This window comes from Fukomys damarensis, unplaced genomic scaffold (assembly GCF_012274545.1).
Source record: "Fukomys damarensis isolate Sample0158 unplaced genomic scaffold, DMR_v1.0_HiC HiC_scaffold_39, whole genome shotgun sequence".
NCBI lineage: Eukaryota > Metazoa > Chordata > Mammalia > Rodentia > Bathyergidae > Fukomys > Fukomys damarensis.
This window is the reverse complement of record NW_022900951.1, coordinates 13,880,119-13,901,051: the sequence shown is the minus strand read 5'-3', so window position 1 is coordinate 13,901,051 and position 20,933 is coordinate 13,880,119. Positions and strand designations below refer to the sequence as shown.

At 40.3% G+C, this 20,933-nt stretch overlaps 1 protein-coding gene across 2 annotated transcripts in view; it reads right to left on the bottom strand.

The window, feature by feature from the left end:
- Positions 1-1,022: 1,022 nt before the first annotated feature.
- Positions 1,023-20,933, bottom strand: part of Nhs (NHS actin remodeling regulator) — a 90,359-nt gene continuing 70,448 nt past the window's right edge. For both annotated transcript variants that reach the window (XM_010643639.1, XM_010643638.3), the window contains exons 4-9: positions 17,931-17,993; positions 15,667-15,859; positions 12,721-12,852; positions 8,970-11,918; positions 8,397-8,523; positions 1,023-5,118 (exon numbers count right to left, since the gene is read on the bottom strand). In XM_010643639.1, the coding sequence (XP_010641941.1) occupies positions 4,512-5,118; positions 8,397-8,523; positions 8,970-11,918; positions 12,721-12,852; positions 15,667-15,859; positions 17,931-17,993 (4,071 nt within the window). In that variant the 3' untranslated portion in view covers positions 1,023-4,511. The remainder of the gene's footprint in view (positions 5,119-8,396; positions 8,524-8,969; positions 11,919-12,720; positions 12,853-15,666; positions 15,860-17,930; positions 17,994-20,933) is intronic.

The window sequence follows — 20,933 nt, the reverse complement described above, 5'->3', positions numbered from 1 at the left end:
CTTTCAGTCAGTCTGTCCTATGGGCCTCTGAATGGCCTTGAGAAGGGGAGGCAGCGGCCGGGAGGAACTTGATGCCCACCGAGAGGCAGCAACGCTGGCCTCCTACTGTCACAGATGGGCAGCAGACCCCGGGGTTAGCTGAGACCAGCGCGGCTCGAGCCCCTCCTGGAGGAGAGGCATCTGAGGCTGCGCTGCATTTCCTGCACATTTACAACTCTTCTCGCGGCTACAGCTGTTCTAGGGGGACAGCTCGAGCACGTGGTCTCCCATTTTCATTGATTATTTGAAGTTATTGGTATTTACATGCAACCCTGCCCCTTCCCCCTCGCCTTGTGGCAGAGATGTCCATGTTTGACTGGGTTCCGGGGATGCGCATCAGTGCTTCAATTTGAATGGACCAGGTGCCTGGCCTTAGCAGTTGCCTGTGCTTGGTCTGGTATGAACCTGGGAAAAGTTATTTCTAGTCTTCAACAAGCACAAGTTGGAGTGAACTGACACAGATCCTGGACCGTGTTTGCTGGTTTTGAACCCAGCGCCATCACTTAGTTGCTCTATGGGTTTGTGCAAGCCAAGTAACCACCCTGTCGTGTTTGCCTGTGAAATGGACCCAATAGTGAGAATACGCGATTAGCATACAAAAACACTTAGAACTAGCACGGAAGTCTGCTTTAGGCAATACAGTCTGTGTGGCATACTGTCTTAGATATATCAAAGGCTGCCCATTTTGGGAAGGAGGCACAGCCTGAAGACTTACCAAAGTCAAAGCAGGCAAATGTTTCAAAGTACAGCCATAAATCTTTTCCTGCAGAAAGGGTCTACACTGAAAGTAGCTTGGACTGGACATTGGAATGCAATTTTCCTCTCAAACAGGAAAGGAGATTAGTGCCCATTATAGATACTATATTTTTATTCCAACTTTTGCCATAAAACCCCCTTTTGTGTCCAGTTGCCTATAAAATACTTTGTGAAACCCCACAAATACAATTACATAACAATAGAGAGAGCAGTTGTTTAATTGCAGTCACGTTTATTTGCAGTTTCTATACACACTTTCTAGGTAATCAAACTTTTCTGATACATTTTTGAGAGGGGTTCACAATGAAACTGTCACCGTTTTTACTAAAAATAAATACAAGACTTAAAGTGTTGCACAGCTCTAAAATATACAAAGGCTTGGATTGAATGTAAACGTTGAAAACATCTTACAAAAGAAACCATCTTTGCAACAATTTAAAAAGTTCATATTTACAAATATTACAAAAATACAAAATGGATGCAAGTCCATAAACCATTGTCTTTTCGGCCAGCACGAACTGGTTCTAGTACCAAAATAGTTACACTGTAACCTTCTTCGTAGTTTTAAATCATCTCTGTCACGATCTAGTTCTCTAAGTGCCACCACTGCAGCAAATGTACTTACTGACCTTTGGCAAGAGCAAACAGCATGTTTTATTTGCTACAACTAGTCCATGTCCTCTACTTAGCCAAAACCAAAAGAACAAAAATCCAAGCAAATTTAAAAAGAAAAAATTTCCCCCACACAACATAACACGCCATATAAACATAAGAGAACAAAAAATTAGCATCAGTGCAAACAACAGAAGAAAAGTTTGGATTGGTGTTCTCTATAATACCTAATGTGTGTACCCTGCTTCAAGCCAGCAGTGATGTTAAAGACAGCCCTAAATCTTGGTCTTATTTGTAATGTAATAAAGCCATATAGAATATTCCAGATTATTAAGGAATTTCTTGCTTTTTTGCTCAGTTTGGTACTCAATACTATTCCACAGTGAATTTAAATCCATCTTTATTTGGGTGCTTTTTAAATCTATGAAATATAAAATAGAGAAACTCTGCTATAGATTTTTAGAGTAAACAAAATAAGTAAAACTATATTATAAGGGTTAGTTCTGTGATCACTACTTATAGAAGGTATCTTATTGCCTCACAATTCAAGTCAATATGTATTTTTAAAAATATATGGTACCATTACTTAAATTAATGTCAATAATAAAAAGGTGACATTTTTATTAAAGCCAATTCGTGTATTTTCTGTTCAAGATTTAGAATTACTTTTAAAGCCCACATACCTTTCTCCACATTTAAAAATCCCCTAACTACACAAAAGCCGTACTGCAAACGAACTGCTTTTATGAAAATTACAAAAGATCACCTATTGTGACTGGAAATGATGGTTTCTTATCACATTTGTCTAAAACCTTTATTTTTAAAACTTTGCCACATGTACTTTTCAAAGCATGAGACGGATTTGCTCATGTCCCCACGTGGTGTCAGGCCATGCTGGTTTTCTTAATTAATGTGTTCCAATGAGAAATGATGGTTCATTTTTTTCAAATCCCAAATGATTTTTCTTTTAATAAAAAGTATAACACTTGTAAATGTTCAAACCCTTTACCAGTAGCTTATCTATCCCCAACACACACGTGCGCACACATACACACACACTCTTTCTCTCTCTGTCACTCTCTCTCCCTATCTTAATCTCCTCCTCTACCCCTCCACCCCCAGCACACATTTTACATACAAGAATGACAAGAAATTAAGTAACACAACTCGGTAGTAAAAACAAATAGTAGAAGAAGCCAGACATTTTTTTTTCTTTCCAAACAAACAATAACATCAACAGCAATCAGATTCTGTAATGCTTAATGTATAACATCTTAGAAAGCATTTCTATTAAAAAGACAGTATCTTCTTAGACCAGGCTTTCTCCTTCATTTTGCACAAGTAAACCCCAAACTACAAACCCTCTTTCACACATCCTACTTTCCCAAATACCACTTGCATAGGCTTCAAGCCAGCTGCTTATCAATTTCTTGGTAATCCTGGTGTGTTCTACCATTCTAATTACATTCTAGTCTTTTATAGGTTATGTCCCTTCTGAGTTCTCTCTACTTTTCTACCTCTCCCATTCAAAAGCTATTCTAAGTACATAGCTGCTTATATTTCTGACATATGATTCTAAACATTAGTATCAGTTCATGTTAAAATCAGAGGTGTAAAACCAACTTACAGATTTCAACTTGTAACTACACTTTTTTTTCAGTTTTAAGACAAGAAAATTCAAGTAATTTCAAGTAATTCAGCTTCTTTCCCTGCCTTCATTTTATCAGAGCATCTGCCCTGACATTTCCTTTCCCACCCACCACCCTCCCCATTTGCCATCAAGCAGATACAGTAAAACCAGACAAAAACTCAGTTGTATGTAGCATTGTGAACCAGAGCTGTTCCCCATTCCCAGATTAATGGTGAATATAAATAATGCATATACACATACCTATTTCCCAACTACATTGTTCACAGTGTCGTTTCTGTTAATATTTAGGTAGCATGAATCTCGTCAGCACAGAGAGAAAGGTTCACTGAAATACTTACTGAGAAATCAATAGCTCTGTGGCATGCTTAGATTTTGTTGCTGTTGTTAGTTTAAGAACCTGGAGCTAATTGCTAAACTGTTTCAGGTGTTTAAAGGTTATAGTCATTAGATTATGACTGTTTACGTACCCAGTAGCCTAATATAAAACATAACCTAAAATTACTACTGGTTTCCCTACACATTCTCTTTAAAGTAATCCGTTGAAAAAATTAAAATCTAAAGGACACTGTCAAATGCTCTTTGTCAGGGCTTTGTGTTGAGAATAATGACTTCTCTTGATTTAAAAAAAAATTAGCATGCTTTTCATTCTGTCCAAATTACCACATTGGCAAATCACAGCCACGAGTTGCTAGTACTTTTTGTTTATGCTGTAATTTGGCACAAAAATAATTAGGTTTGAGTTCATTATTTTAAAATTAATCACATTTCAGTATATGACCTCAATATTTCCTTTATTTCAGCAGTTTTAAGTTCATATTTGAGGTTTGTCACTTAGAAATATCAGTGGACATTTAAATACGGTATTTCATATGAAAATGGTATTCACAGAATACAATTATTACACTTTATTTCTGTGTTCTATAAACAGTTGGTGTGCAGTAGATAATTGGCCACATGTCCACTCATCGATAAATCTATTTACACCCTTTTATCAAAAATATGGTATTTACATATGTGTAGTTCTTTCTTCTAAATTTTGCTTTAGTTCGTTTTAATGTAAAAAAATACCAAACCTCCAGAGTAATTTCATCTTCTGTCATAATCATGACAGTGAGGGCTTTATTTTCTGAACAGGCAGCTCTGGGAAAACCTTGTCTAGTTTCACGAAAATGAGATATTTTTGTATCCTCTATTATCACAGGGAATGAGATTGGGTAACTCAAACCAAGCTTAAGAAAACCATGGGAGATGGTACAGCTACTTAAAATGTGGAAACTCATCGAGAATGACTAAACCACCTTCTGTTTCCCCAGCATGTATTTAGAATCCCCTGCTAAGCAGTGATGCTACCCCATCCTGTTGCGACTTCTCTGAGTCCCTCTGCGGCGTCCCTACATCCTCTCCTAACGAAGGGTCTGGATGTTTGGCCTCAGCGCGGCGGCAAGCAGGCAGCCTATGTGGAGCTCTGGGAGGAGCGGTCGTCGTGAGGGCTCCCGTCCGAGTTTTCTGTCTCGCCCTCCGAGATCGCTTGCATGGGCGTGTTGTACAGGCGGCACCGCACGCTGTAGCGGCTGCTGCCGGCCGCAGGGGGCGCCCGCGAACGTCCGACCCTTGCTGATGCTGAGGTGGCAAAATTCTTTGAGGAAAACCCTTCTGAATTAACTCGGGGGGAGCACGGAGAGAGTGGGGACAAGGCCTCGGCCCCAGGTGACCCCTGATGGGCATCATCAGGGCTTTGCGGGGGCTCCCCGGTGAACTCCCCAGGAGGTTTGGGCAGGATGGGACTCTTCAGGATCTCAGTGGCAGACATGCGGTAACTGGAATCGGAGCGACTGCCTTTCTTGAGGAGTAGAAGCTTAAACTCTTCGTTGGAAGTGTTGGACTTTTTGGCATTCCGGTAGATGAGACCGGGAGACCTCTGGCTATTTGCAGTTGTCACACTGCTGCTGGACGAGGTCACAGAACTGGAGCTGCTGCTACTGTTGCCAAGGGAAGCTCTAGACTTGCTTCGAACAGACACGTCCCCAGAATCTTTTCTTCCAAGTACTTTCCTCTTGGATCTTTTTAAGAAAAGGAAAAATGGGGCAAACAACTGAGTCCATGTACATTTTTATGAAACAGAAAGTGTTTTGTCTCATTCATGCACCTAGTTAAAGAACATTTTGAGTTCATCGTATTTGATAGGATACCAAGCATCGAGATGAAGAGTAAGTACATTCCTTGCCCTTGTGGCACTCACAGCCCGAGGGAGATTCTCTGACAACCAGAGGGCATCAGCTAGATTCTGGAGATGACCTTTTCAGATAACTCATGTAATGGCTAGAAGTTCTGGAAGAAGATTTACTGGATGTTTTGCAAGAGTTTAAGAAAATACTGCTGTCTGACTTCTAGTTACAATGCGATGAAGAGTTGTGGCTTTTTCACATAAAAGCTATCTTTGCAATGCAGATGAATGCTCTGGTGTCCAGAATTGAGTTCTAAATAGTACCAAACAGAGCAAGTACAGTAACTGGAGGTGTGGATGGGACAGGGTTGGCTCTAGTTTGATAGCTGATGAACCTGGGAAATGGATATACCTATGGGAGCACATTAGACTATTCTGCCTACTTTTTAATTTACCTCCATATCAAAATGGAAATGACTTTTTAAAGACATCTTTGGCTACAGATATCATTTCTCATAGCTGTCTAAGGACTATCTACAGCATATTAAGCAGTAAACCAGCTCTCTATGAGGAATTGAAAATCTAGACCATTTCTGGAGCTCTTGAAGTTTTGTATACATCTGCTCTTAAGAAAACAAAATAATTCTCACCACTGTGATGTAAATAAGTAAATAAACCCTACACAAATGCAAGTCTAAGATTATCAAACTCAGTAAGTCTATGGAATCTCAACATCTTTCATCCATCTTTCTTTCTTTCTTTCTTTCTTTCTTTCTTTCTTTCTTTCTTTCTTTCTTTCTTTCTTTCTTTCTCTTTCTTTCATGTGTGTGGTACTGGGGATTGAACCCAGGACCTTCACAATGAGCTATATCCTCAGCCTCCTCCCCCTTTTAATTTTTAGACAGAGTCTTGCTCAACTGAACAGGCTGGGCTTGAACTTAATGATCTTCCTATCTTAACTTTTCAGAGTGCTGGGGTGAAAAGCATATGCCACCATACTCATTTTACTGATTTTCTTTTGATAAATATGTAAGTAAAATTTCAATGAATCTTCAGCAGAACTTAATTCATTGGTAAGTATTGGTAATATGCTCTCTCATCAACTTAAAAGTCTGTAGGCAAGTTGGTTGTGGTGGTGCATGCCTGTAACCCTAATACTTTGGGAGGCTGAGGTAGGAGGATTGTAAGTTTAAATCTCACCTGGGCAATTTACTGAGATATTGTTTCAAATTAAAACAATAAAAAGGGCTAGAGACATACTTCAGTATGAAAGCCCTGAGACCAATCCCCAGTACTTCAAAAAACAAAACACACACACATAAAACATCTGTAATGTAAAAGAGTGTGAGCTTTGCAATTGGAGACCAGCATAATATGGGGTGACTGAAACCTCTGTGGTTGACATCTTGCACATTGCAGTGTCTGGCACTCCAAAAAGGTAGAGTTTTCTAACTAACACTTACTTTTAATATGTATAATATTCCAGGCATGAAAATGTTATTTTGTCATTAAAACCAAATGTGTGAGTAATAGGTATTCCCGTTTACAGTAAGAGAATGGGTTCAGAGGTTTTAACTTATTCATGTATAAAAAGTAGCAGGGTTGGGATTCAAATCGGGTCTTTCTGTTTCCACTACTAGGTCCTGCCTACTATTCCAGACATAGCATACGATTCTTTGGAGGGTCCCTGGCTCTTGAACTTAGCAGATTAGAAATCCATCCTAGGGCTGAGGATAAAGCATTGGGGTGGGGAATGTGGTTACAACTTAGACTAGAGATTGCATTTGAGAAAAATAAACTAACAATTCTTCCTGTGCCAAGTGGAGAAGTGTGCTTGCTAAGGTAAGCTTAGAAAGTGTTTCTGATTGGATTCTGTAAAAAAAGAGTTGTTGAAGAGCAGTGCTCCTTCTTCAAGAGAGAATTGCATCAACAGAAAACAGGAGCTCTTTTAAAAAGTACAATCTCAGGGGAAAAAAAGATTGTAAGTTCCTTGCAAAGAATTTGCTTTGAAAATGGTAAATTTATGAGGTGGAAAGGATAATCTCCAACTCTTTTCTCTAAGGAATTCCATCTAAGTCACAAGACAGTATTAAAAGGCAGTCATCAATGTAAAAGGAGCAGGTAGACGACTGGCTAGCTCAGTTGGATATGAGTTTGCTTTTTAACTACTAACTCCTACTCTAGTGGTGGCAAATCCTCGGCACCCATGCAGCAGCGGGCTGTTTGCTATCATAGAAAGCTCTAAAAGGTTCTCCATCACTGCCTTACTCAGTTCTTTAGTCACCAGCTGTAATGGATTTGTAATTCTTGCAAATATTGGCCACGGATCACAGGGACACAGGGGGCAAAGTGAGAAAGTGTGCATGAGTAGCACGGGCACAACCCCATCCTGGGAAAGCAACACAGAAGACTCCCTTATTCATGGGCTATAGTTATTAATTTTAGAGATGAAGGTAGTACTGTCAAAGAAATTTAAGTTTTAAGAAGAGAGGGAAAAACAAGCAATTATTAGTTTTATTCCAAGCTATTTAATGGACAGGTATATATATGCCATCTTCTCTCAAACTTGGGATCCTGACTGTCTTGGTGGATGAACTTATGTTTGTTTGTCTTTACTAGTGTATGATTATACCTTTGAGCATATTTTTTAAGTTCAAGAAATTATTTCAAAGTTTAAAAACTGGGGGTGCAGTTCAGTGGTGGACCACTTGCCTGGCATATGTGAAGATCTGAGTTTGATCTCCAACACCATAAAGAAAGAAAAGAGGAGAGGAGAGGAGAGGAGAGGGAAAGAAATACATATCAAAGTCAGAGATTACACTAGAGTTTGAGCTTTCACTCACTACAACTCACTTAAGTACAAATTGTTTTCCCATACAAATTTTATCCAGAATGTCTTTCCCGGGAAAAAAATCCAACATCTTCCCCTCAGCAGTTCTTATGAAAGTCTCTCATTTGAGTTCTAACTATATCTAAAGGCTCATATTTTCCAGATTTCATATATGTCTTCCAACCTAATTTGGAAAAATAATTCTTCCTTGCCTACTTTTGTTTTTGTTGAAGGTACTACAAGTACAAAAGGCCTTCCTGTATTTGCATGTAGTAAGAAGCACTTTAAGGAATAAAACCTTTTCTGTGCCTTTTGTTTTGGTGGACTTGGTAACATTGCCTCACCTATGAATGACGGCAAATAAATCCTCAGTTGTTCGAGGTTTGTTTGGAGACACGAACACACCCTCTGTTTCAGTTTGAAAGTCTTCACTAAGTGGTGAAATGATTGAGTCGTCACTTGGTGATGATTCTTAAAATAAGAACAGAAGCATCTTTAAAAGGAAGTTATGCAGCACACTACTATGCTTCACTAATGCAGGGATCAAACAAACAAGGTTTTCGTTTTTTTTTTTTTTTTTGAGACAGAGTCTCACTATGTGATTCAGGCTGTCCTGGAACTCACTATGTAGCCCAGGCTGGCCTCGAACTCGCAGCGACCCTCCTGCCTCAGCCTCCAGAGTGCTGGGATTACAGGCCAGGCATGCAACACTGTGGCTACTTACTGACATTTTTAAAACCTGAGGTATCTGTCAGAGCTTAGTCACTCAGTAACAAAAGTTTTCGTCTCAATTGTTGAGATAAATGAAAAGCAATAGTGGAGAGAAAAAGCAACACTCTAGGGGGAATGTAAGAAAGATAAACTGCGGGAAACGCCATAAGACACATTTCCACATGACAAAGGTATAAATGACTGACCTTTCAGTGAAGCCTCCTCCACACTTCCGTGGGTCTCCTCTGCTCTGCCGTTATCAGAGGCACTTTTGGGTGAAATACCTGAAGCAATATTTTCCTGTCCAGAACATTTGTCAGGGAGTGAAGTTGTACTTGATATCTCTAATTCATAGCGAATATTCCCAGGCACTTTGTCGTGGTGGCGGCTCATAACAAGTTGATGTTTAAGTTGATTGCTTATGTCCGTTGCTCTAGCTGGCGAGTTGGACTGAGATGTGATTCCGTCCACAGGTTCACGTTGTGCAACTTCCTCCTGATCTACCGAGGGTGCCTTCTGTACCTGTTCTGGGGCTCCATAGTGCATCATTTTACCATCTAAACCATGCAGGCGGGCAGCAGGTGCCCTCTGAAATCCCTCCGTGGAAACTCCACAGTTTTTACTTAGCGCATTTTCTGGAATAGGGTCACTCTCCATGTGTATTTGGTCTTTTAGGACATTTGAATCTGAGGTTCCCATTTCTGGATGGCACTGATTCTTCACATCATAAGTCAGGGTCTTTTCCAAATGGGGCTTATCTTGTTCCATCTCAACAGCAGAGGAATCTAAAAAGGACAGTATAGAGTCTTCCGCAGAGAACTGGCGAGATATTGATTTCTTTGTTGCATGTGGCCTAATCTTACCAGGAGACATGGCAGCCATTGTGAGAGCACTTTCTTCAAAGTAGGGAAGATTTGTGCCATTGCCTTCTTTTTGCTTAGCCTCTTCAGACTTGCCAACGGACCTAAGGTTAACAGCCTTTAGGACTGTTGGAGTAATTGCGAGGGATGGTGGAGGATTGGACCTCAGCATTTCTCCTATTGTGTTTTGCTTATTATGGGTGAATACATGCAGTGGATGACGGTGGTGGAATGGTTTATTCAAGACATTATGAAGAGCACTTAGGTCAAGATGGGTAGGAGGTATAATAGGAAGTTCAAGGTCTTTACTCAGTGATAGGGTTCCATCTTTTAAACAGGGTTGCTGTAGAGAGGATTTCCTTTCTGGGACTTTAGGTTTTCTCTTGCTACCTCCAGGAGACAAGGGACTTGCAAAGAAAGCTGTAGGGAAAGAGGATGTTGGTGTTTCAGACTGGCTTGAGTAGCCACTTGATGGAGATGCTAAGCCAGCCAGCTTCTCTGGGGAAGCCAGTTTAAACTCACTGTCAACAGAAGGAAGAGATGGAGTGGTGGCTCTTGATTCTGACTGTGATGTTTGGGACTCAGAGCTCTCTGGAGATTTGATGCACTCAATAACTGTGGTACCCGTAGCAGTGCTTGAATTAGACAGGGATCTGTAAGAATCATTTGTTTTCAAGTCATTCAGAAGCCATAGGTCTGCATAGTGAGTTGATTCAGCACCTTCATCTTTGAATGGTGGAATATCTGAAGTGTCTAATTGAGGTTCCTTGACACCGTGTTCACTCTGGTTCATCCAAGATGCTTCCTGCTTGGGGGGGATATTGGCATTTTCCGTTCGACAAGGCGTGTTGGCGAGATCAAGAGGCAGCTTCATTTCCCTGGAACTGTGAGGCAGGTGTTGGCCACTGCTTATCTTTGGTTCTTTCATCTCAGGAACATCTGCATTTCCATCGGACTTCCTCAATGATGAGCTTCGTTTAGGTGGGGTCGGCTTTGCCTTTGGTTTCCTGAAAGAGATGCTTGGTCTCCCTGGCCTCCTATGGTCTAAGTAGTCCTGCCAGGTACAGTCCGGAAGACCAGGAGGAACCCCACCGTCCTGACCATTCTCTTGGCCCAGGGCTGCGTAGTGACACACATAGCTCTTGTTACCTTTGAGACCACAGTCAAAGTGCATGGAGGTATAGTACCCTTCCGTGTCTACTGAAAAGTGAGAGCTAGTTTCTGCCTTGTCTGATGGGGATTTTTCCAGAAAGCTGTCATAAGTGGCCATGCTTGTGAAGCTTGCGCAGCCCAGGCTATCTGCCTTGGGACGTTCAGGACTGAAATCTTGGCGGCAGGAGGCATCATGATGGTGGTGTAGGTAATTCCACTCACTGTCACTTGTGTTGCTGTTGCTGGGGTCATCCAGCAGGTCTGCAACAGTGGAGGTAAAGGAATTTGTCCGGTGGCCTCTCACTTTATCCAGGTGGTCATTGTACTGCTCTGTTACAAAGACACTGGCATCCTCATTAGTATGAGGGGCCGTGTTTAGCGACAATTCCGAGTCACAGTGCGAAGAGCCAGTGAGGGGAGGAGAAGCTGCAGGAGGGATTGTTTCCGAGGTCTGTGAGGGGCACGTGGAGCTGCTCCCACTCCAGTTACCACTGGATGACTGGTGGTCCTCTTTCTGATCCATGTGGCTGCTGAGGAGGACACCAGCCGTGGAGATGCAGTGAATGGGGCTCCCAAAGGTGTCTGAGTTGGAGGAGATGTCACAGCTGCCAGAGTCAGCAGCCACTCGGGACAGGCGTGACCTCCCTCTCTCACTTGACTTGTGCTGGGGGCTGTGAAGATGTTGAGAACAAGCCAGGCCCAAAACAGGCTGGTGTTCCTGTACACTTGGGCTGCTTGGAGTCTCACCGCAGTCATCAGGGGCTCTTTCATGGTCACCCGTGAAAGGCTCCCCCTCTTCATATGTTGAGGGTTTAGCACCAACATTGGGCTCAGCATCTCCACTTCTGTTACCCTCTCGAGGGAGGCTCCGAGATCTTGTGCGGCTGCTCACTGAAGGAGTAAACATGGAGTCACCTTTGTCTGCCAGTGCGGAAATGTTGCCGGCGGAATGAGAAAGCGAAGCTGCAATGCTCTGACCCCTTTGAGCTCTGATTCTTCTTCTGGATGGGGCAGCAATCAGAATATCCTCCGTTTGGCACTCAGAGTCCCTGGTTCCGGACCTCCTGTTGACCGTGTTGGAGGGATCTGGGTTTGTGTGCACGATCACATTCCTTTCCCGGGCCACTGGTGATTCATCAGAATCTAGAGCACATGGAAAGTACAGTGAGATATTGCATACAGCAGCAACCTGATAGACATTGTGGGAGATGTCTGCAAATATGCATGTAGGCACGTTAGAGCTTTCTCTTACAGAAAAAAAAATTAACACCTAAAATTAGGAGAAAGTAAGCATATGTATATAGGTATACTAAGAGGAGATGTGCTTTTACATCTTTTACAAATTATTTCTCCAAAGTGACTACTTTTTAATACTAAAGTACCTTTTCTCTTCTTGGTCACTATTTTCCATCTATGTTTTGTAATATAAGCAAAATGAAATAAAAACCATAGCCTTCATTATAAGAAACTGCAATCTCATTTATAAGAATGTTACCATAATAATAATTTTTTAAAAACACAGGCAGAATTATTCTGAACACATTGAACAGAGAAAGTTACCAAAGGTATATTTTCAATATTCAATATTTGAGTTTGCCTGAAATTGATCTTTTAAAATAATCAATGCCATCAAAGTATATTTCTCTTCAAATGAAGTTATAATTTCCAAAAAATCTTGCATTGACTCATTATTTTTTATTCACAATTTCCACCTTCATAAAACTTTCAAAAATTAGCAAAATATTATATTCAGCCACAGTACTTGAATGTACATGCCTAATCTTTAACTCCAATCAAGAACAGAGTTAAAAAAGTAATTCTACCTGGCTTGCTGAATAGAAAACAAATATGCACCATTACAAAACCTCTACCAGTTCAGACATTTAATATTTTTAAGGAAGAAACCATTTTGAGACCAAACCCATTAGCATTTTTGATACCACACCTATTTCTTGTTGAACTCTTCTGGGGATACCAGAGATGGTTTTTCTTCTCCTCAGTTTTCGTCTCCGCTGTAGTACAGATTGTGAATGGACAAGGGAGCAGCGTATACTAGCCTCTCTGTCAAAACCAACTCCTGTAACCCACAAAATCGGTCTCGTTAGCCTTTGGAAATAGCAAACAAATTTTCATTTGCTTGGAACATAGTGATATTTATTGATTGGAAGTGAGGGAAGAGTTTGGATTAAGCCTGTGAGCAAAAATAAGGGGGCCCTTATTCAACTCTTATTTAAATTATGCTGCAGTACATTAAGCTTTACTTCTAAATGCAGCACTCCACAACAGCTTGGACTGCCAAAAGTAACAGACTAAAGAGGAAAACCAAAAGAAAGAGAAGAGAAAGGGACATCAAAAAGTCACTTTCACACAGAATGGCTCCTTTAGCTGTGACTTTTTACTGATTTATTTCTGAGATCTCTGAAACTGCTACTTTTGCATAGTAGATAAGTAGCCAGATGTTAACCTGAATTAGTTCAGCTAACATACCCTGACCCATTTCTTCATTAAAAGTGTTCTTGTGAGTTTTTTTCCTCTCCACTTTCTATGTCCAGACCTTCCCCTTGAGGCATACACACACACACACACACACACACACACACATACACACACACACACACCACACACACACACACTATGAGGAAAAAGAAGAGCTTAGGAATTTGCTTGTTTAGAATCATCATGTAACTTTGTCTACTTTCTTGTACTGACTAAATTAGATATGTTTTGGTTTAGCACCAGCTGTCCTACCAGTATAAAATAAACACATAGGGCAATCCCCAGATATGTACTTAAATGTGTCCACCTTCTGTGCAAGTTATAAAGCTGGAATTCTTGGGCTTAGACCATTTGTTTGTTTGTTTGTTTTTATAAGTACAAGGGGCTAACCATGCTGCTCATTAGTTTTACCCTCTACGTATAATCACACTATCAACACTACATAGCAGTCCTATCAAAACTAGAATGACAAGGAAGGAGGTGAGGAACTCAAACTATTCGGCACAGGAAGGTCTCACATTTTTCAGAGTGAGCTATGTCTTCAAGAGCCATAAGGCCATGTTTTAGAATTTGATCATGTCATCATTTCATTGTTAAGCATGGAGCTGAATGGCATATAAAATGTTGATTCAGCTATATAACAAAGCAGTTGAGTTCTGCTTAGTGTCACAGTGCCAATAGGTTCTAGAATTCACTTTGAAAAATCTGTATCACATGAATAATTGAAATATTATCATGAATTCATACTAGTGGAATTTTTTCATGGTTCCCAATAAAAATTAAAATTCTACATTCTAATCTTAATGATTATAGAATACATGGTATACAGACAGAGACACTTTGTGTTCCATGGATATTGCTAACAATATTCTCATTAAAGCTCTGAAAATCATTATGTAATCTAGGCTTCAGTCTAAGAGTGTCTGAAATAAAGCAGAAAGAAAGATCTTCCCTTTTCCCTAATCACAAGATGATGGTCCATAATCATAGTACTAAATTTGAAAACAAGATTTTACTTACAGTGCCAGGGAGGAAGCAGGTGCTGCTAATAATCAGATGTTCCCAGAACTGAAAATTAGTTTAAGAGGGTGCCACAATATCCCATTTTGGCAGTTGAACTCTTCTAATATATCCCATTGAAATTACAGAGATCAGATAAATGCACATCTTTAGAATAATTTATCCTACAAGTTGAATAGGTCATCAGGAAAATTAGCTCCCAGCTCATGACCGGCCAATCAACTAGCACTCCTTTTTTTCAGTAGGGAAATAATATCTGTCCCAGATACCTGGTCCCCTTGCTCTCCACTCTGTGTGCGAGAAATCTGCGTGGGGTTAATAGTAGCTGTGACCAAAATGCATCTCAAGGGACATGCAAAGTTTAGTTACATGGTACCAAGATGAAAATCAGTCATACTATGGCTGTTCTGAAATTTCAAATATACAACTAGGTTAAAATATAACTACTAGAGATATTTAAAGAAAGCCCAATGAACAGACCATTTAATTTCTACCTTTGAAATTACAACATTTATCACATTATTTGACAGACAACTAAGGTTACCAAATACAATTCTGGAATTTATAATTGCTGCCAATCAACCTTGAAGAAAGGTATAGTTAGGCTCCTTTCTACTGACACTAACGTTCAAATTCTCCATACTCTGCAGGAGGAAAAGTAGAGAGTGAAAGGAAGACAGGCTTGCTGGTTTTAAAAATCAAATTAGCTCTTCATCTAGGTATCCATATTTTTAGGTCAAAATCTCTAAAATCAATACAGAGCCTAACTAGTCTTTTGAAAAAAGCCAACCTTCATCCAAGGAAACATGAAAACAGATTTTTGAGTTGGGAAACAGGACCTTACTTAGTTTTAGAAACCTGGGCTTTGCTGTTCTCTTCCCTGCAATTCCACACATCATTATCATCTGATTAATCACCGCCACTTTCTCCATCATTTCAGTAATCTACAGCCAAATAGCTATGCGGTGATTTTTTTTTTTTCCAAAAGGAAACTATCTGTCATTTACGTAACAACTGGCCCACCAGAAAATATGCAAATTAATGTTTAATCCTTGACAAAAACATATCAAAAGTCTACAGGGTATCTATCTATCTATCTATCTATCTATCTATATATATATATTTTTTTTTGTACTGGGGATCGAACTCAGGTCCTTGCGCTTGCAAGGCAGGCGGCGGAAGCACTGAGCTAAATCCCCAGCCCCTTCAGGGTTGTATTTTGATGAAAAAGTATTACTTCTTTACAAGATGGCACTCTTAGGTGGAAGGCCCAACAGCACAGGTTTTTTAATATATTTAATACATAGCACATTCTGACCCAGCTGCCTCTAATGGGGGAAAAACAGCAACTATGAAACAGAAAACGGAATGATACCAGTGACATTGATGGGAATAATGCAAGAAGAAATCACTTGGGCATCTTGTTTCATCTTCTCCTCCGGCGTTGGAAGGGGTAGTGCTTTGCTCCAGTTGGTCTGCTTGTCCAGTGTAGAAGGGATATTGTGTATTGGGTTTTTTGGCCTCTGCCCTAACGTGACATCTGAATCTTCATCCTCTGGGAGGTGGGACTGCAAACAAAGTACACAGACATTCAGCTATCATAGCTTATACATAAGCACACAGAGAAGGAATGTTGTAATTTAGAAAACATGAAGTCAGAAGTAAGATTTTAGGACACAGAAAGAATTCCTAGAGATAGTTAGTAAGCACAACTAACGGAAAGTATTATATTAATAGTCAAGCCCCACAAAAAGAAAAAAATGGGCCAAATAAACATGCTTTCCAGGTGAAATGGAATTGAGGAGAGAGACAAGGTGGTCAGAAATCCCCAAGCTTCAAACTGAACAAAACTGCCCATCTCTAATCCAGTGAAAGGTTGATTCACTTTTTGGCTCTTTATATCACCATAAATTCCTATCAAAAATCTTGAGAGATCTAGATGAGTAGGAAAAAAAGGAGCAAAATGAGTTAGATTCCTAATGAGAAGGCTCAGAAAATGTGCCTGAAAACCTGGAGTCAGGAGACATTCCAGAATCCAACACCTGAAAGTCAAGCCAACCTAATCAAGGAGGCTATTAAAATGAAGTGTTAATTTCACTGTGGGAGAGCGATTTTTGAAAATTATGTTTAAAAAACTCAGTTTCATCAACATTGTATGGACATGGAAAAACAAAAGTGAACAGCCCCCCTTCAACTATACTGGGAAATATAAATATTATTACTGGGAAATGATTCAAGTGAGTTTCTTTTTCAAACCTAGAAGGATAAAACAGTCCTACTTTATTTTCTTTCAGCTTTGTGGTGTAAAACTTTTCTTCCAGCTGAGTAGTTAGAGACTTTTATTTCTATATGACATTTGAAAAGTCTCCATCCAAACCTTTGATAAATATTAATATTGTCCAACTTTTCTATCAGGGTTGGGAGCCTAGCCCAAATTATTAAAAAGGCACTGTTCTGGTTCTGATTTCAGGGTTGGGTTTCTAAACCAGATTATTTAAAGATCCAGTTTTTGCCACTGAGCCTAGTTCTATTTCTTGATACAATTTGGAGGAAGGTGGGTATCTATGTAATATAAATATTACAGTAAAGTTTATTCCAGTAAGGTTTCAAAAGTATTCTGCCTTAAAATCAAGATAATTGAAAAGAATTCTCATCCTCACAGTTAGAACCATTGTGCCCTGTTGACTCATCGGATTTCCTGTATTGTCGAATGAACTGGTCTCAAGTCCCCTTAAAGAGTAGATTTCAGAGCCACTTGTTTAAAATAACACCCAGCATTTACTTACCTTATCAGAGGAGTCTGCAAAGCCCCCCAACACACCCAACAGGATATGACTCCCCCCCTTGGGAAAAAAGTGTTCGCCACGAACGCTTTAGTAAAATATTGCAAACTTCATTCTCTCTTCAGCTTGAGCAGATTCCCAGCGAAGTGAATAGCTCAAATAAAGTTCGAGCACAAAAGACTTTGTTTCCTAGGTAACTTTCAAAAAGAAAAAAAAAGTTTGGTGCATGCAGAGAGAGAGAGAGAGAGAGAGAGAGAGAGAGAGAGAAAAGGCAAGCTAGCACTGGAGAAAGAACAGAGCTAGAGAGAAACCCCCATCACCAGAGGCCTCCTTTTGTAGGCGATTCCTTCCTTGAATAACAATGGACTGGGAAAGGACGAAAGGACGGTGACCTGACTACAGGTTCTGACCAGCAGCCAAAAGCACTTTTTATTTAATGGTGACAGGGAAAACTGGCTGCCAGAGAATCCTTTTGTCCAGTTCTCTATCTTTTTTTTTTTTTATTTGAAAAGATGGACCTTTAGAGTTCTGACAAGTAGAGGGCAAGTTGGAATTTCTTTCCTTGTAACGACAAAGTCCAGGAGCAGCAACAGGGGATGCCCGTGCTGAACAGCTGCAAATTACAACTTGGGGTGGGCTGGGGTGTCAGTAAATGGGGAAAATGGCCAATGGCATGGATGTCTAAATTATATTTTATTGAATTCAAGTTAGGAAAATACCACTCTTTGAGTTGATTTAAAAGAACAATTGTTAGTTAGAAACAAAAGAGTTTGCAATAAAATGAAAGGAGAGAAGAAGGGAGAGTGTGTGGAGAGAGCAGGACAGGGCTGTGAGGGAATGTTCTCAGAACCAATACCTTTCTACTCCATGGGGCCATGTGGCAACACTCAGTGGGGGAGGGCGAACGGGTGCTGTTAAACTATGAACATGAAATGCAAAAGAAGAAAAAATTAAAAATGTACATACAGTATACCCTGGTTAGGCCAAAGCTATGATATTACTGAATGCATAAATGGGGGTAGCTCCTTTCTTCTTTCTAAATGAGGCTTTAGCTTTTGAGAGGCAGCATAAACAGTAGTTCGGAGCAGACTCTGGAGCTACACTTCCTGAGTTCAAAACCTGACTGCAGGGCTTAGTTTTTGTGTGACCAACCAAGTGCAGTTATTCAACTTCTCTAAGATCAGCTTCCTCATCCAGAGTAACAGGAAAATAATAGCATCGACCCTCCAGGGCTATTTTGAGGATTAAATGAGTAAATGTGTAAAATATACTTAGAAGAATTCCAGCATTCAGTAAGTTGCATTTGTCAATGTTGGCCACTACTACAACTATTATTATCCTTGCCCTATAGTTACAGAAATATCTATAAAAATGTATATTATCACAAACCTTAACTTTTCCATCGTTTAGGTCTCAATCCCATTTGCTAATTTGGGAAAGACTGTTTTCTTTCCTTAGAGTGAGTTTATTTTCCTGTGAACTATGTGCAAGAAAATTTCCCATGCAGACTGGATCGGTTCTGTGAGTGTCTCTTATGCAGTCCCACGGGACCCTTACACTTGCTTTAATGCTACATGGTCACTATACTGAGATTCTTGAGATTCTTCATTTTCAAGTAAGAGAGCCTGCATTTTCATTTTGTACTGGGTTTGCCAATTAAGTAGCAAGTCCTGTGCGTACAATAATCTGGTAATCACTGTCTGCTTTTCAGGATCTAATGAGGATACTGAAACTTTTTTAGGCAATGGAAGTACTTGGAAATGAACCCAGGGCCTCAGGCATGCTACCACCAAGTGGGCTACCCCTGAGCAACATCTCTAGCCCTTTTAAAATTTTATTTTGAGACAGGGTCTCACTAAGTTGTTCAGGCTGGATTCAAACTTGGGATCCTCCTATCTCAGCCTCCCCCGGTAGCTGAGATTACAGGCATGCACCATCACACCCAGCAGCACTGAAACCCTTTTGAACACTAAACCATATCAACTTTGGATTCAGTTAGGCCTTCTATTATAGCACTTAACCTATAGCTCTGTTTTAATGTGATATGAATTATCCCCAGATATATCTATTAGATTGTAAATGTCTAGGGGTCAGCAGCAATATTTAATTTTTCCTTTCAGTCCTCCATCCAGCAAAGTGCCTTCCCCAATTGTAAAAGTTCACCAAGATGTGTGTGTTCCTGAATGACACCAGTTCTGTGTGTTTTAATAGTGATGAGAAACCCCTGTAAAGTAAGAGTTATGTTCAAGGTTTCAGGAGGAAGCAGATACCACAGAATCCAAGAAACTTACTGTCTCAGTGAAAATGGGTAAAAACAAAGAGAGGAAGCCACAAGAAACCTTTGGTTCCATCAGAGGCTCAGAATGGATGGCTGCTGAACATAGTTATTCTTTTTTCTTCTGGAACTAGAGACTGACCCAGGGCCTTTGCACTAAGCTAGGTCCTCAGCACTACCACCACCACCTGCTTTTGAAATTTTGAGACATGGGCTCACTAAGTTGCCCAGCCTGAGCTTGAACTTGGGACCTTCCTCTGCAGTCTCCCAGAGTGCTGAAATGACAAGTTCGTGCCACTACTCTCAGCTGCGTAGTTATTCTTTAGCCTATGGCAGACATGCATGTGAGGGGTGTGACACTCAAGGTCAAAGTTTCTAGATTTTAACTGACAAGATTGTACATTAATTTTTAAGCAGAGTGGATTTCATCTCCTCGGGCCCAATTAGCTTTGACCTAGATATTATTAAGTCTACCAATTCTGTAGAATCTATGGCTCCCTCTCTGAAAGCAACCATTTTAACAGATATGGTAGATGTGGTCTGAGCTCTGACACTAACGTGGTTCTTTCCTACAAATCAACCACAGATAATGATGTGAAGTTCTCGAAGAACAAAACAAAACAAAACACCCACAGTGGTACGTGGAGAGAAAACTAGTAGGCAAAAGAGGAGGATGAAAGTAAAGCCTTCATGAAAAGTCACCTGCTTCAAAGAAACTACAAGCTTTGGGGTCTCATGAAAGGATTTTCAAAAAATGACACAGCAGGAAACTGCAGGTCAGAAAACTTATAAATGATATGAATAGTAATATGTAAATTTTGATAGTTTGCCATAAATCTCTTCAATCAGCTCTCCTGTTGAGTACTTTTTCCCAGGAGTGAGGGATAAGAAGTGATTTTTTTTTTTGTTTCTGTTCAAGAAAACCACCCACCCAGTTAAACAAGCAAGAAGTAATACTTCACAATGACTGGGGATGGTCGTAACCAAGGCCAGAGAGTTAGCACAGACTGAGTTTGGGTCACAGTGATTGAGTCAAGGTCTCCTTGGGTTATACTCTACAGCAGCCTATGCGTCAGCTAATCGGCCTCTCTGCTATTTTGATAGTAGCTCCAGTCCCAGCTTGTGAGGACCGAAGCTGGGTATTGGAACTTGGGGGTGGAAGGACTGTGCTGTTTGCTTCCTCCGCCTGGACACAATCATTCAAGCTCCTGTAGATGGTCTGAGGATTTAAGAGTGTTTATGCTTATAATGTTAAAATGGGCTATGGTTTTATTTTTGCCATGAATTAGTAACTGCTGTGGTGTAGTGTTTGAAAGTGTCCTCTTTCCTAGTGTTTGGTCAAAGGAAGTAAAATTGTTCTTATTATTTCTGATTAGATCTTTATATGATGACTGCAGTATTAGTTCACAGAATCTTTTCTAAGATATCTAAGAAATAAGACTACAAAAGAACGTTGCCCTTGGGGCTCTTCAGGGCCCAGCATGTCACTCCTTAACAGGGGCTGATGGTTGACGATGTTGATCAAATTTGCACGAATTAAGTTATTCTTTAATAGCTCTATTTAAGTGGACCTCATTGCTTATT